Source organism: Penaeus monodon, chromosome 16 (assembly GCF_015228065.2).
Source record: "Penaeus monodon isolate SGIC_2016 chromosome 16, NSTDA_Pmon_1, whole genome shotgun sequence".
In the NCBI taxonomy this organism is placed as follows: domain Eukaryota; kingdom Metazoa; phylum Arthropoda; class Malacostraca; order Decapoda; family Penaeidae; genus Penaeus; species Penaeus monodon.
In genome coordinates, this window is record NC_051401.1 from 5375758 (window position 1) to 5390215 (window position 14458).

General features: G+C 37.6%; 1 protein-coding gene across 7 annotated transcripts in view; it reads right to left on the reverse strand.

The window, feature by feature from the left end:
- Positions 1 to 303: 303 nt before the first annotated feature.
- The window catches only part of LOC119582463 (facilitated trehalose transporter Tret1-2 homolog), an 18554-nt gene continuing 4399 nt past the window's right edge, over positions 304 to 14458 (reverse strand). Inside the window, exons 1-10 of one of the 7 annotated variants that reach the window (XM_037930707.1) lie at positions 12864 to 12926; positions 12104 to 12495; positions 10727 to 11038; positions 6857 to 7032; positions 6408 to 6553; positions 6076 to 6286; positions 5627 to 5822; positions 4627 to 4762; positions 3977 to 4160; positions 304 to 3811 (exon numbers count right to left, since the gene is read on the reverse strand). In XM_037930707.1, coding sequence (XP_037786635.1) covers positions 3559 to 3811; positions 3977 to 4160; positions 4627 to 4762; positions 5627 to 5822; positions 6076 to 6286; positions 6408 to 6553; positions 6857 to 7032; positions 10727 to 11038; positions 12104 to 12238 — 1749 coding nt within the window. In that variant the 5' untranslated portion in view covers positions 12239 to 12495; positions 12864 to 12926 and the 3' untranslated portion in view covers positions 304 to 3558. Of the gene's footprint in view, positions 3812 to 3976; positions 4161 to 4626; positions 4763 to 5626; positions 5823 to 6075; positions 6287 to 6407; positions 6554 to 6856; positions 7033 to 10726; positions 11039 to 12103; positions 12733 to 12754; positions 12927 to 14458 lie in introns of those variants that run through there. The other 6 variants (XM_037930708.1, XM_037930706.1, XM_037930709.1 and 3 more) reach the window with 6 other exon arrangements.

The following is a 14458-nucleotide window of genomic DNA, read 5'->3' on the forward strand; positions in this document are numbered from 1 at the left end:
TACCATTTTCTGTATGTCACAATAAACTCTGGTCTCACACATTTAAATCTCTATTTTGAATTATATCTATAATTAACAAACTATTGATCAAAGAACTAATTTCTTGGCAATCAAATCTTTTCATAAACTGTTTTCATCAGAGCTCTTCTAGCTATGGAGCAATTCCATAACAGTTTACAAGGCAAACAGCCAGCATATCAACAACACTTTGTTTCCCTTCTTTCTTCATATCATAATATACTGTACTTATTTTCCTTTACTGCCTGGCAAAATTGGTAAACTAAAGTGAGTGAAACGACAGAGAAAAATGTATGCATTTATTTATGTAGTTATAAGTAGATAAATATATTTTGCATAAGTTACATTACATAACAACCTTACATCATGCTACTTTGGTCTTATCACACATATTTTTCTACATTACAATATTAGCTTTATATCAAGTTTTGACTGATATAATTTCCTTAATGCACGTCTGAGAGTAAATCTTCAAGGCAATTGCTGCCCGTTCTTTTGAATAATGAACAATTAGAGAATTTATCTCTTATTCTGACAAGCAAAGGGAAATTGGATAATTAATTCACAAAATTATATCATCTTGTCTAGAAAAGAAATACTGGCTTGTTTATTTCATTTCACAAAAATAATAATCAACATTTTCTCTTACAAACAATAATATCAGCTACTTGGAAATAAAGATTGAGTATAAAATAATGCATCTGGCATCATGAGGTTAAAACATGGGAGTTGAAAATCCTAGAAATTTGAACTTTGGATATTCTAAATGCATTATTATGGACCATTTCCCTCTTGCATTTTGAATTTTATCTAAGGTTGAAAAAACAGACATGTTACCTTAAATAAAGGCATATAGGCAAATTAGATACCGCGACTGTAATAATTATTACAAACAAATCAAATCCAATGCACATATTCATTTGTTTACATTCTGAGAGGGTCATGATTGGTGCCATACTTTGAAAGCAAGAAAAAGTGGACCTCAAGATATTCCTCTTTACTTTTTGTTTCCAATTCTACTATAAAGGCCAAAATACATATGATGGCCTATTCTCTGCTTTTGTTCCATTGTTTTTGAGGACGAGTCTCTCCAAAATTAAAGAGCAATGTGGAACAAATAACATGTAATGGAATGGTTCTAAGACACAAGCCTGTTCATGCATGTCCAGTGTCCAATAACTAGGATTTTAAGGCTCATGATAGCCTTATTATGAATAACAATACACTTAAGTATATATCTTACTGGAAAAAAACAAACAAAGGAAATGTATGAGCAAATGAAGCAAATATATAAACTATACATTTCTTAGTAAAATGAAATTTGATTTATAGTTGAATAAGCTAATGAACATGTCTTTGGACACCTGTAATTGAAGGTGATTATTTGTTTTACATAAAGAAAATTGTCACTACCTCACATCTAGGAAAGTGTTGCTCAAACCAACATGTATTTGTAATGCCTAAATCTCTTTAAAAATATTGTTCCAATACTCCTACTTAAAAAACTAAATTCCAGTACCACCATATAATATATATTTTCACATTTAAAATATGGACTTCAACAAGAGAACATATTTTAAAACAACCTCTGGTTCTAATATTTAAATATAAGCATATGCATGGTAAATATCACATGTAACATCTAGACTGGCATTTAGCATATGCTGTACTAGTATATAAAAATAAAATGTACAGTAATGTTGATTATCTTCAAGAAGAACACGCAAGGCCTGTGAATAAAAAAGTCATAAGCACCACAAAAAATACATTTTCTCTACTGAAGATTTCTGAATTTTACATATGACTGAAAAGAAGTTTCAAGGCTATACCATGAAATGGTATAACCCCATAACCCTAAGACTTCATGATTAGAGCTTGTGTACTTGCAGTTCAAAGAAATTAGGGACATTGCAAAGTTTCAATTCTAAAGAATTCCTTAAGGAGATGTTCATGATGTGTAGTGGAACGCATTACTGTTTGTACAATACATTATTCTGCAAAGTTTTCTTTTCTTTATAACTACCAGATGAATATCTAACAAAATACCAAAAAGTCTCTACCTTCACAAAACCATAATCATAACATTTTCACTGTAGACTAACCATTCAGGAACTTAGCTGCCTTGTTTTTCACCTTTTAAATGGTGCATCTGACATAGTTCTTCTTGGGCCCCACCTAATAGCTACCACAGAGAAGTGGATCCTTCTCTGTAATATGCAACATACTCACTTTTAAAACAACCCTAGTATATACTGCATTTCATTTCACAGAACTAGCATATACAGTAATAGCAATTAAAAGCATAGAATTATAAGAAAATAACGAGTCATGTAGCGATAGTATGTTTTGAGATTCATCATACTTCTTTCGACCTTGGTTTTCTGAAATAAATGTGATGAATAATTGTACTCTCTTATGCTTTCTTAAACCAATTCCTAAGCACAAGGAGCACGGCTTATGAATCCATGTATTTGTTGCTTCACTTCCACCAAAGAATCTAAAATGCATTCCTTCTATAAGTAACTTCTTCACCATTGCTGCCAGGTACAAGAACTGTTCAGTGAGTGTGTGTGTGTGTGTGTGTGTGTGTGTGTGTGTGTGTGTGTGTGTGTGTGTGTGTGTGGTGTGTGTGTGTGTGTGTGTGTGTGGTGTGTGTGTGTGTGTGTGTGTGTGTGTGAATGTGTGAATGTGTGAATGTGTGAGTGTGTGAGTGTGAGTGTGAGTGTGAGTGTGAGTGTGAGTGTGCGTGTGCGTGTATCACCGAGTAGTCAATTAACAGGCCCTATGTGACCTCACCTTATTTCCCCATTCTTTGAATTTTCATGATAAATGTTGCTTTTCTAATATAAATGCCAGTTAATAATTATTGACATTAAGATTATTACATTATCATTACAATGCTAATAGAAAGAGAAGAAGAAGAAGAAGAAGAGAGAGAAAAAATCATCATCTCATCATCATGTTTTGAGCAAACACAAATAAATAAACTAAATTCAGAGGAGATGTGGCATGTACATACCTGCTATCCCCAGCAGCAATGGGTTAAAATGTCACCAGAATATGAATTTGTTGGGTTATGAAGCATAACAAATTGGGAAGCCTATATATGGCACAATGTAAGCAATTTACCTAGCTGAATTGGAAAAAATTAATGTTTTATACCTTTCAAGAGTAAATATATATATATATATATATATATATATATATATATATATATATATATATATATATATATATATATATAAAATTCTCTATAGCTAAATATGGTCTATATCCCATCATTCACACCCTTACAATGTTTGTGATATATGTTTGAGTATAATTAAATTCACACTTTTTGCATATTAAAATTCTTGTCTTAACATTACTTGCTGAGCTGTGGAAGTGAATTATGTATCTACAAATACTGAGAAAGGATCAATTATTGTTCTAAAACTAACTTTTCGAAGTTACTCAACCAATTATTGCACAGAACTGTAAAGAGATCAAAATCAACTGTGTATGGCAAATCTAGTCTACTCCAACTCTCACACTCAACCATTAATCAACATTCTCAAAGGTGCTGTAAGTATCAACAATGCCTCCCTCTTGCTCCAGGATGCTTGAGAGGGCAACGTCACGCCTGTTTTTGGTCGACTTCCAGGACAATTTGCTGTATGTGAAATAGGCCTCTATCTCACCCAATGTCCTTTCCTTGGTTTCTGGGACAACTAAGTAGCAGAGAACCAATCCAACCACACAGACACTACTATACACTAAACAGGTGCCAGCAATCCCAGTCACAGCTTCCAACCTGTCAAGAAATTCTTGTTTCAGCAAAAAGCAATAAATTGTTTCTCTTGCACATTCTTCTACATGATTTCTACTCAGTGACATATATATCTACATAAACAAATATTGTACCAAATACACAACTCCATTCCTTTACACTCCCCATTACAAAATCCATTGGTCCTACCTGAAATATGTCTTGGTAATGATGAAGGCTAAAAACCAGTTAAGAACAGCAATAATGGCAGAGGCTTTGTCTCTTGCAGCTTGTGGGAACAGTTCTCCTACCAACACCCACGTGATGGGACCAACACCAATGGAATATGCACTCACATAGAAGATAGTTGCAAGGACAGCCACCCAACTGTTACCTGATGGGTTAAATTATTTATTTGTCTTGTGGAGAAAGTAATCATCAAAAAAAAAAAAAAGAATTACCCATGCATAACAAATATTGTACCAAATATACAACTCCATTCCTTTACAAACATTACAAAATCCATTGGTCCTACCTGAAATATGTCTTAGTAATGACGAAGGCTAAATTATATATATTTTCCAGTCTAAAGAAATTGAAAATCAAGGGAAACATTTACATTTATCAAGTAATCTTACCAAATCAATTCTCACAATGGATTTAATGCTTAATATAATGATTCCACTTCAGTTTAATTCAGGAAATTTAGTTAAAACAGACAAAAACACTTAGATGAACATGTAGTGAATAAATTATAACAAATGACATCTTTCTTCTTGTCCTTGCACTACTTGGCTAAGAACATTTAACATGAATACCGAATGTCAAGAAATACAAAATGAAAGATAACTTTTACTTACCTGCACCATGAGTGGTTGCCATTTCACAGACAGCAATAGTAGCTAAAGCTATGGCCATGGCTAATATGGATCCCAGCAACAGCTTTCTGCGTCCGAGGCGGTCCACCAGCACGGCAGCACCGAGGGTTGACACAACCTGTGGAATTCCAAATATGGTCATGAGTGTGGAAGAAGAATATGAATAAGAATAAGAATAAGAATATGAAGAAAAAGAAGAGGAGAAGAAGAAGAAGAAGAAAGAAAGAAGAAGAAGAAGAAGAAGAAGAAAAAAGAAGAAGAAAAGAAAAGAAAAGAAGAAAAGAAAGAAAAACAAGTAAAAGAAAAAAAAATTACCAATAGCAGTGGATTTATTGTTTCAATTAAAAAAAGCACATAAACACCTAGGTACAGAAATACCCCTAGGCCGACAAAGCACTTCCTATGAAGTAAAGTGCACTATGCAACTACTTCCTATTCATCATTAAGCCTCAAATGAGTTCTGGAACTTAATAAGCTAAAATTAGTGAGATAAATATTATCCGTTGCATTACATTTCATATTAATCAACAATTTTAATAGCTTTGCTAAATTACATCAGATAAATACCAATCTTATCCAAACATACACGAAACCAATCACCTCAAACTTGCACAACATGATATTCTGGTGAGGTGCTTTCAGGAGCTTCCTTCAACTACATATATGTTACAAAATGAACCATCCTATTTAACTGAAAAGTACTACAGATAAATGCTCTGAAACAGAGATCTGAGTTTATATTAAAGATAAACTAAAGTAAAAAACAACAATTGTGGTTCATGTCAGACATGAAAAGAAACTGTAGTAGAAAAATAACTACAATAAACAACGTATATAGCAATAACTTAACCAAAATATACTAGTACAAAAGTAACTTCTTCCATCTAGATACCAGAAATATAAAGAAAACTTTAATAATTCATAAGAAGAAGAGAGTGTGGGAAATGCATTGTTTCTTCGTGCTGTCCCCCTTTCCACATACCTGCATTAGAGTAACAGCAGCAGCAGCCCAGTATTCACTAACAGCTGGGACTGCCTGGTGGAGGAAAGTGGCACAGTATGTGATGATGGCATTGTAGCCTGAGCACCTGTTCACAACCGTCACTAATCCCACAACTGCTAATGGCAACACACATGATCTCTGTGTCACAACTTCTCTCCATGAGTATTGGTTATATCTGTTGTGAAACAAATTAATAAATAGGGACATGTTGCATACATTTATATGAAAATGTATCTTAAACTATAAAATAGCTGCAGCCATGTGAATTATCTATTATTTCATATGTTGGAATAATCAATATTTTTTGATAATCAAATATTCTATAATCTTTGGAACTGGTAACATAAAAACAAAACAAAACAAAAACAAATAGGACTTAAAATAAGGCATAAAAATGCAACAAAACGAAAATGTAACTGATCACTTACTGGTTAGCTTTTGCAGATATAATCTGCTGAAGCTCATATTCCACACAGTACTTTCTCCCCCTCAGCTTTCTCAAGGACTGCCTTGCATCATCATCGCGGCCACACATTATCAACCAGACTGGAGAATCCGGAATGAAGAGAGTGAATCCAAAGTATATCACCACAGTGACTGCACCGAACACCGCAAGACCACGCCACTCCATGAACGTTCCTGTAGAGGACAGCACAAATTATGCATCTACTACAGTTGAAATCGAAGTAGCCACAGAAATTTGCACCAAGCAGAGGAGCAGGACCTATTGCATTTAACTGATTTTCTAATAAAATCTTACCTAGAAAAGCTGCAGTAAATATTCCAACATTTACACCAATTTGCACTATACAACTGAGAGCTCCACGAACAGATGAATGGGCCACCTCGCTGATGTAGACAGGGACTGCTGAGGTTACTATGCCAATGGAAACTCCTGTTAAGAATCTGAAATGAAATGAAAATCAATCTATTTAGCAGAAAAATAAATGAACATGGCATCTATCCTCTTGCTTTCCTTCATCTATATGTTAATTCCTATTTAGCATATATTTATTAAAAGTTAATCTTACTCTAAAAAGCAACTCTTGAGAACTATTTTGTAAAATTATCATATACTTACTTTCCATGTAAAAATAAATGTTAATCTTACTCTCACAAACAGAGAACTATTTCATAAACTTACAATTTTCCTAGTCTTATCTAAACTCAAAACTAAAATTGATTATCAGTAGCTCATTTCTGACATACCTTCCACCATACATCATGTACACATCTGAAGCAGCACTAATCATTATCCAGCCAACCAATCTCGGAAAGGCCGAGGCGCAAACAGCTCGTCTCCTGCCGAGGCCGATTACCCACGAGGACACTAAAGCACCCAAGCAGGCTCCTAGTAAGAGTAAGGATCCTAACCATGATGCTTCCTGTTGCATGAAAGGATGTGAAAGAGAAATCACTTAAAAGATATGGATTGTGACAGATTCTTTTCATGCTCTTTTTATATTTACAAGCAGTGGATAAAGATCTGGATATGTGAACACAGTTCTATGATGGGATTCATCATCAATTTTCTTAGAGGATTAATGTGAACCTACTTATGATTTCTCTCAAAGAAAAAATAATCAACAAAAGACCTTATATCAAAAGCTTATCTTACTATTACTCAGGTATATCTAAAGCAAACATACTGAAAATATCTAAAAGATAACACATCTTGCATAGATTAAGAGAGAGGAGAGAGAGAGAGAGAGAGAGAGAGAGAGAGAAGGGAGAGGAGAGAAGGGAGAGGAGAGAAGGGGGAGAGAGAGAAAAGGGAGAGAGAGAAGGGAGAGAGAGAAGGGAGAGGAGAGAAGGGAGAGAGAGAAGGGAGAGAGAGAGAGAGAAAAGAGGGAGAGGAGAGAGAGGGAGAGAGAGGGGAGAAGAGGGAGAGAGAGAGAGAAGAGGGAGAGAGAGAAGGAGATGAGAGGAGAGGGAGAGTGAAGAGAGAGAAGGAGGGGAAAGAGAGAGAAGGGAGTGAGAGGGGAAGAAGGGAGGGAGAGAGAGAGAGAAAGGGGAGAAGAGAAGAAGGAGGAGAGAGAGAGAAAGGGGGGAGGAGAGAGAGAGAGAGAGAGAGAGAGAGGGAAGGAGGAGAGAGAAGAAAAGGGGGAGGAGAGGAGACGGGAGGAGAGAGAGAAAAGGGGAGGAAAGAGAGAGGGGGGAGTGGAGAGAGAGGGGGAAAGGGGAGAGAGAGAGAAGGGAGTGAGGAGAGAAAAAGGAGAGAGAGAGAAAAAAGGGGGAAAAGGAGAGAGAGAGAGAGAAGGGAGTGAGAAGAGAGGAGAGAGAAGAGGAAGAGAGGAGAGAGAAGAGAGAGGCGAGAGAGGAGAGAGAGAGAGAAGAAAGAGAGAAGGAGGAGGAAGAGAGACGAGAGGAAAAGGAAAAGAGAGAGAGAGAGAAGGAGAGAGAGAGAGGAGAGAGAGGGGAGAGAGAGAGAGAGAGAGAGAGAGAGAAAGGCAAAAAGGAGAATAAGAGAAAAGGAGGGAGAGAGAGAGGAGAGAAGGGAGAGGGAGAGAGAGAGAGAGAGAGAGAGAGGAGAAAGGAGAGAGAGAGAGGAGAAAGGAGAGACAGAGAGGGAGAAAGGAGAGACAGAGAGGAGAAAGGAGAGAGAGAGAGAGAGAAAGGAGAGAGAGGGGTTTAATAATAGGGATTTGATGACCCCCGGGGGGCCCACTAATGTAAGATAAAGGGGGGTGAAAATCCAGCGGATGCCCCTAGGTAAAGAATGTGTGGGGGGGGTGATCCCCCAAGGTGCCCCAAATGTAATAAAATGGTGGGTGTATGATCCCCAGGGTGGTACTCTGGTTTTCTGGTTGTTCTTTAAAGGGGTATGAGTTAAAATTGTCGCGGTTCAAACTTTATTCTCCGAGAGTATGGTAAGCAGGAAAGGGCAAGGCAGGGAGACCCGCCGGAAGGCGAAAGGTCCCCACTACCCGCTTTCTGGCAACGAGGGTCTGTCTTAACTGCTCAGAAATTTCTAGAACAAACATTTTTGAAAACATCATAATTTAAAAACATGAAAGAATTGAATGAACCAAAATTCCGATACATATGGCAAATGATGGTTTCGTGGTGAAGGAACAAGGGGCCTTATAACAGTTGTGTGTAAGAAAAGAGTTATGGTGTTTTCAAGACTAAAAAGGTTCATGATAAGGAGACAAATTGCGAGTATTCACAAAAAAGAGAAGAGAGAGAGGAGAGAGGGAGAGCGGAAAAGAGAGAGGAAGAGTGAGAGAGAGAGTGGGAGAGAGAGAGAGGGGGCGGGGAAGAGGGAGAGAGAGAGAGAGAGGAGAAGAGGGAGAAGAAGAGAGAGAGGGAGGAAAAGGGGGAGAGAGAGGAGGAGAGAAAGGAGGAGAGAGGAAGGAGACCAAAGAGGGGGAGAGAGAGAAAGGCGGGAGAGAGAGGAAGGGAAAAGGAAGAGAGAGAGAGAGGAGAGAGAAAGGAGGAGAGAGGAAGGGAGAGAGAGAAGGATGAGAGAGAGAAGAGGAGAGAGGGAAGAGAGAAGAAAAGAGGAGACGAGGAGAGAGAGAGAGAGAAAAGGAGAAGAGGGGAAAAGGAAGAGAGAGAGAGAAGAGAGAGAGGAGAGAGAGGAGAAGAAAAGGAAGAGAGAGAGAGAAAGGAGGGAGAGAGGAAGGGGGGCGAGGAGAGAGAGAGAGAGGAGAGGGGAGAGGAGAAGAGAGAGGAGGAGAGAGAGAGAGAGAGAAGAGGAGAGAGAAAAAAACGAAGAGGAGAGAGAAAAAAGGAGGAGAGAGAGAGAAAGCTCGAGAGAGAGAGAAAGGAAGAGAGAGAAGAGAAAGGAGAGAGAGAGAGAGAGAAAGGAGAGAGAGAGGGGTGTAATAATATGGGAGTTGATGATCCCACGGGGTGCCACTAATGTAAGATGAAGGGGACGTGTAATCCCAGCGCAAATGCCCTAGGTAAAGATGTGGGGGGGGGATGATCCCAAAAGGTGCCAAAAATTAATAAATGTGAGGGTGATATCCCAAGGGGGGGGTACTCTGGTTCTCGGTTTTGTTTTTGAAGGTGTTAGAGTTAAATTGCGCGGGTACAATTTTATTTCTGCGGAGTATGGTAGCAGGAGGGCAAGGAGGGAGACCGCCGGAAGGGAGAAGCGTCCCGACCTACCCGCTTGCTGGCAACGACGGTCTGTCTTAACTGCTCAGAAATTTCTATGAACAAACATCGTTTTGAAACACATCATAATGAAAAACATGAAAGAATTTGAATGAACCAAAATTCCGATACATATGGTCAAATGATGGTTTCGTGGTGAAGGAACAAGGGTGCCTTATATACAGTTGTGTGTAAGAAAAGAGTTATGGTGTTTACAAGACTAAAAAGGTTCATGATAAGGAGACAAAATTGCTGAGTATTCACAAAACATAAAATCATTTCGAATATCAAGAAAGATAGCGATAACATATTTAGTGATTCAGAATAAGCATTACCTGACGAACATTTTGAGTATAAACAACACATAATTGTACACACATACATAAGAATAAAGTCATGGGAATTGTTTATAAGCAATAAGGGTGGGATTAGCGTGTTCTAAGATCGATTTATCAATTGTCACGGCTGTAGACCTGTTGGGGTCGGCTGAGGACAGTGGAGTTATTATAAGAGAAGATACACATGGCTTTTCTGGTATGTGAGGCGTAAAGATCACGTATCCACTTCACTACAGAGAGAGAGAAAGGTGAGAGAGAGAGAGAGAGAGAGAGAAGGGAGGGAGAGAGAAGGGAAGGAGAGAGAGAGAGAAGAGAGAGAGAGAGAGAGAGAGAGAGAGAGAGAGAGAGAGAGAGAAGAGAAAAGAGAGAGGGAGAAAGAGAGAGGAGAAAGAGAGAGAGAGAGAGAGAGAGAAGAAGAGAGAGAGAGAGAGAGAGAGAGAGAGAGAGAGAGAGAGAGAGAATGAGAGAGGAGAGAAGAGAGAGAGAGAGAGAGAGAGAGAGAGAGAGAGAGAGAGAGAGAGAGAGAGAGAGAGAGAGAGAGAGAAAGAGAGAAGAGAGAGAGAGAAAGAGAGAAGAGAGAAAAGAGAAGAGAGAGAGACAGAGAGGGAGAAAGATATGCTCATTACAAGTTTACCTCCTCAGTTAAATGAAGCTCTGTGAAAAGTTTTTTGACTTCCACTTCAACATCAGGCCTCAGAGTGGAGTTTGCATTCATCACATCTCGCTTCACCAGTGTCGTGTTTTCTTCAATCCAATCTGCAATGGTTGTACTCTCCACATCCGGCAGAATTGTGGTGAGCTCAGACGTTTCCTCCTCTGTGTCGTCTGTGAAGCCGGTCTCAGCAAGGGTACTGTTTTGGAGCAAATTCGGGATAGCTGGAGACGTGTAGCCTTCCAGAAAGCCTCCTGATAGTGTGCTCAGTCCCATCACACATGCTGCAAAGAGCTAGAAGGATATTTCTAAGATCAGTGTTTATGGTCATTACTTGATATAATGAAGAAACTAGGGTGATTTTTTAGTTTCACACAGTCATCCAATCTTGCAATTATCATTCCTTCTTTCAATTATCCTCATAGTAATATGAATGAATCTCTTCCATTGCAAATAATATAAATGAAATTACTAGTTTATGAGGTGACTACACCCCTCTGAATCCAGGTCCCTATTATTCCAGCCACTCCTAGGAATCCACAAACACTGCTGCATACGCCAGAACCCTTCCTAACACTGGAGCCCCATCTGATTGCTATATTTCCCTATTGGGGAGTCTGCCCCTGGACTCCATCCGAGCACTGTGGACTTGCTAAATGCACGGAATTTCACATAATCCATTTTCTTAATTTCTGACTTTTTTTTTACCTGTAGTGATTATTAGTGAGTGTATTTTTCCCCTTTGATTATGATAGTGTTATTAGATTTTCCTGTAAATTTATACTATCCTAGTATTACATGTTGCACAAAATGTCTTACTTTCTTTTATTCTACCCATTCCAGCTAAAGGTTAACTTGTACCATATGGCTGTGAGAAACTGAAACTATACTGAAACTAGCATGCTACAATGAACTTAACCTTCAATCTCCTTAATGAAATAAAACATGTAGAGTATACTTGTATGACATGTATATTTTACATAAAATTCTTAGATTTAAGGCTGAGATGCTTATTACATACCTGATGCAACTCAAATACCTTATAATAAAATTACAATGTCCTTTGCTGACTGAAAGATTTTGTAATGGTATGTTCTTACTAAGGACTACAAATATAAAGAAAATATTACAATAAATATCAAATAAAACAACATATAATTACATTATTTTGAAAGGAGAAAAAAAAATGTATACAAATACACAACCTCTACACTGTGCCATAATCACTCATATAAAACTTTTCTCTTTCTTTGGCGAGAACTGTTTTCAGAGTGAATATAAGAAGAAATTGAGAATATGAGCAATTATATGAAGATACGGGCACAACAGTTATACTTAAAAAATAATAATAACACACACCTCAAACTTATGAGACAAGCCTCCCTGGAGAGTTGGTGACTCATTACTGAGTGCATGGTTTTCTACAGGTACAGTTCTGTCAGGCAGAACTACTGTCACCTCAGGCTCATCCAGGCGATCCTCTTCAGTCATCATTTTGCCTCAGTATTGATACACAACCAAGACACTTCTTTATTTAAGCAAGTATATGTGCCTTTCTTAATTGTTTACTTGTGTGTCTTATCTATAAATGTACAATTTCTACATGTCTATCATGATGTTTCTATATATGTAACTCTTTGGACTATTTTCATTCAAGAGTTATACATGGATTTCCTTGGTATTTCATCAAATATCACCAAAACTGGCAATTAACAATTTCTCTATACATGTTCTATCTTTCATATACATGTCTGCAAAACACATCAGATTTGAAAATCACTTCAGTAATGCATAAATACTTCCTTGAGACGAGCAGTCACACCCTCCAATCCCAAGTGTCACCCCCTGAACAGCACAACACATCTGCAGCGTTGACGAAGCCTTGTTATCTAATTAAGCAATTACATAAACTGCAATCTTCTATCTCTATCTGACCTCCGTGAAGAAATACCCATCAGATGTTATCTCCCTCCTCTCGTAAATCACCAAACACTTGTATATCGAAATTACCCAACCCCAAAGCAATCAAAGGCAGCTTAAATCACCGAGTCACTCAAAATCAGACCAGCTGCCAGGTTTCCAGAGCAACGAGTGCAACAAGCAGAGCAAAAGGGCGTACGTGTGACCACAAAACTCATTCACTTGTTACTGTTTGTTTACAGCTGGAGACACTCCGTCCGAATCCCTGCTTTTGGCTCGAGATTCGGTTTTTTTCCCGAAATCTTAAATCGGCTTGGTATTAATTTTTAATGTGTGGGAATGGCTTGATATTTATTTCATAATGTGTTTTAGATCGGGTCTCTAGATGGTCTTTGTTGTAATCGTAGTGGTGCGGAAAGAAATTTGTGGTTATCAGTTTTTTCAATAATAAAGAATTTTAGTATCGGGACAAAAAGGAGGAAGTGCTGATCACCTGACGGTTCATAGACACAATATTAATATATTTTGTTTTACATCAAAACAATTAAAATCACAGACTTTACAGCTTCACAGATATGTATGTACGTATCCAAGTATTCCAAGGATTCAAAGAATAATGCTTACGTGATATTCTTTATACAAGCAATGAAGGAAAAGATTACTCCCCTCTTGAATTAACACACACACGCAAGCACAATTCTATATATAACTAGTATCAAAACTATTATCTGAGAAATAATACATTTCGGTCTACAAACTAAATAAAAATGGCAGATATGAATCAGCCATATGTATTCATGGTCATATACAGGAATGACAGGAAGCGATCGACAGGGAAGCGAAAATAGTCAAGGCCGCACAAGAAAGGAATCAACAACGTATACCCATATATATATATATATATATATAATATATATATATATATATATATATATAGCCATATTATATATTATATATATATATACTGTATATATATAGCTATATCTTATAATAGTATATATATATGTTTATATAATATAAATGAATTTTATAATATTATATATATATATTGTATATACCTACACATACGTATGGGCTATACGTTGTTGATTCCTTTCTTCACACAGACATATATGTATGTATGTATATGTTCGTATATATGCATATATATATATATATATATATATATATATATATATATATATATATATATATATGTATGTATATATGTGTGTATCAGTATATGTATATGTCCATGTGTATATGCATATATATGTATATACATGTGTGTATCTATATATGTATATGTATATGTATATATCTATCTATCTAAAGTATATCCATAGGTATCCATCTCTCTCTCTCTCTCTCTCTCACACACAATGTAGATATAGAACCCATATGATTCTGTTTATGTGCGGCGCGTGTGTGAGTGTGGGTATGATTGTGGTTGTATGTAATGTTAAGGAGTGAGTTACTGTGTGTGAGTGAGTAGGCGAGTAAGAGTGTGAGTGAGTGAGTGAGTGAGTGAGTGAATGGCTGGGTGAGTAAGTGAGTGAGTGGGTGGATGGGTGGGTAGGTAGGTAGGTAGGTAGGTAGGTAGGTAGGTAGGTAGGTAGGTGGGTGGGTGGATGGGTGGGTGAGTGAGTGAGTGAGTGAGTGATTGATTGATTGATTGAGTGAGTGAGTGAGTGGGTGGGTGGGTGAGTGAGTAATTGGGTGAGTGAGTGGGTAAGTGAGTGGGTGAGTGAGTGGGTGGGTGGGCAGTTGAGTGAGTGAGTGAGTGGGTAGGTGGTTGAGTGAGTGGTGTGGGTG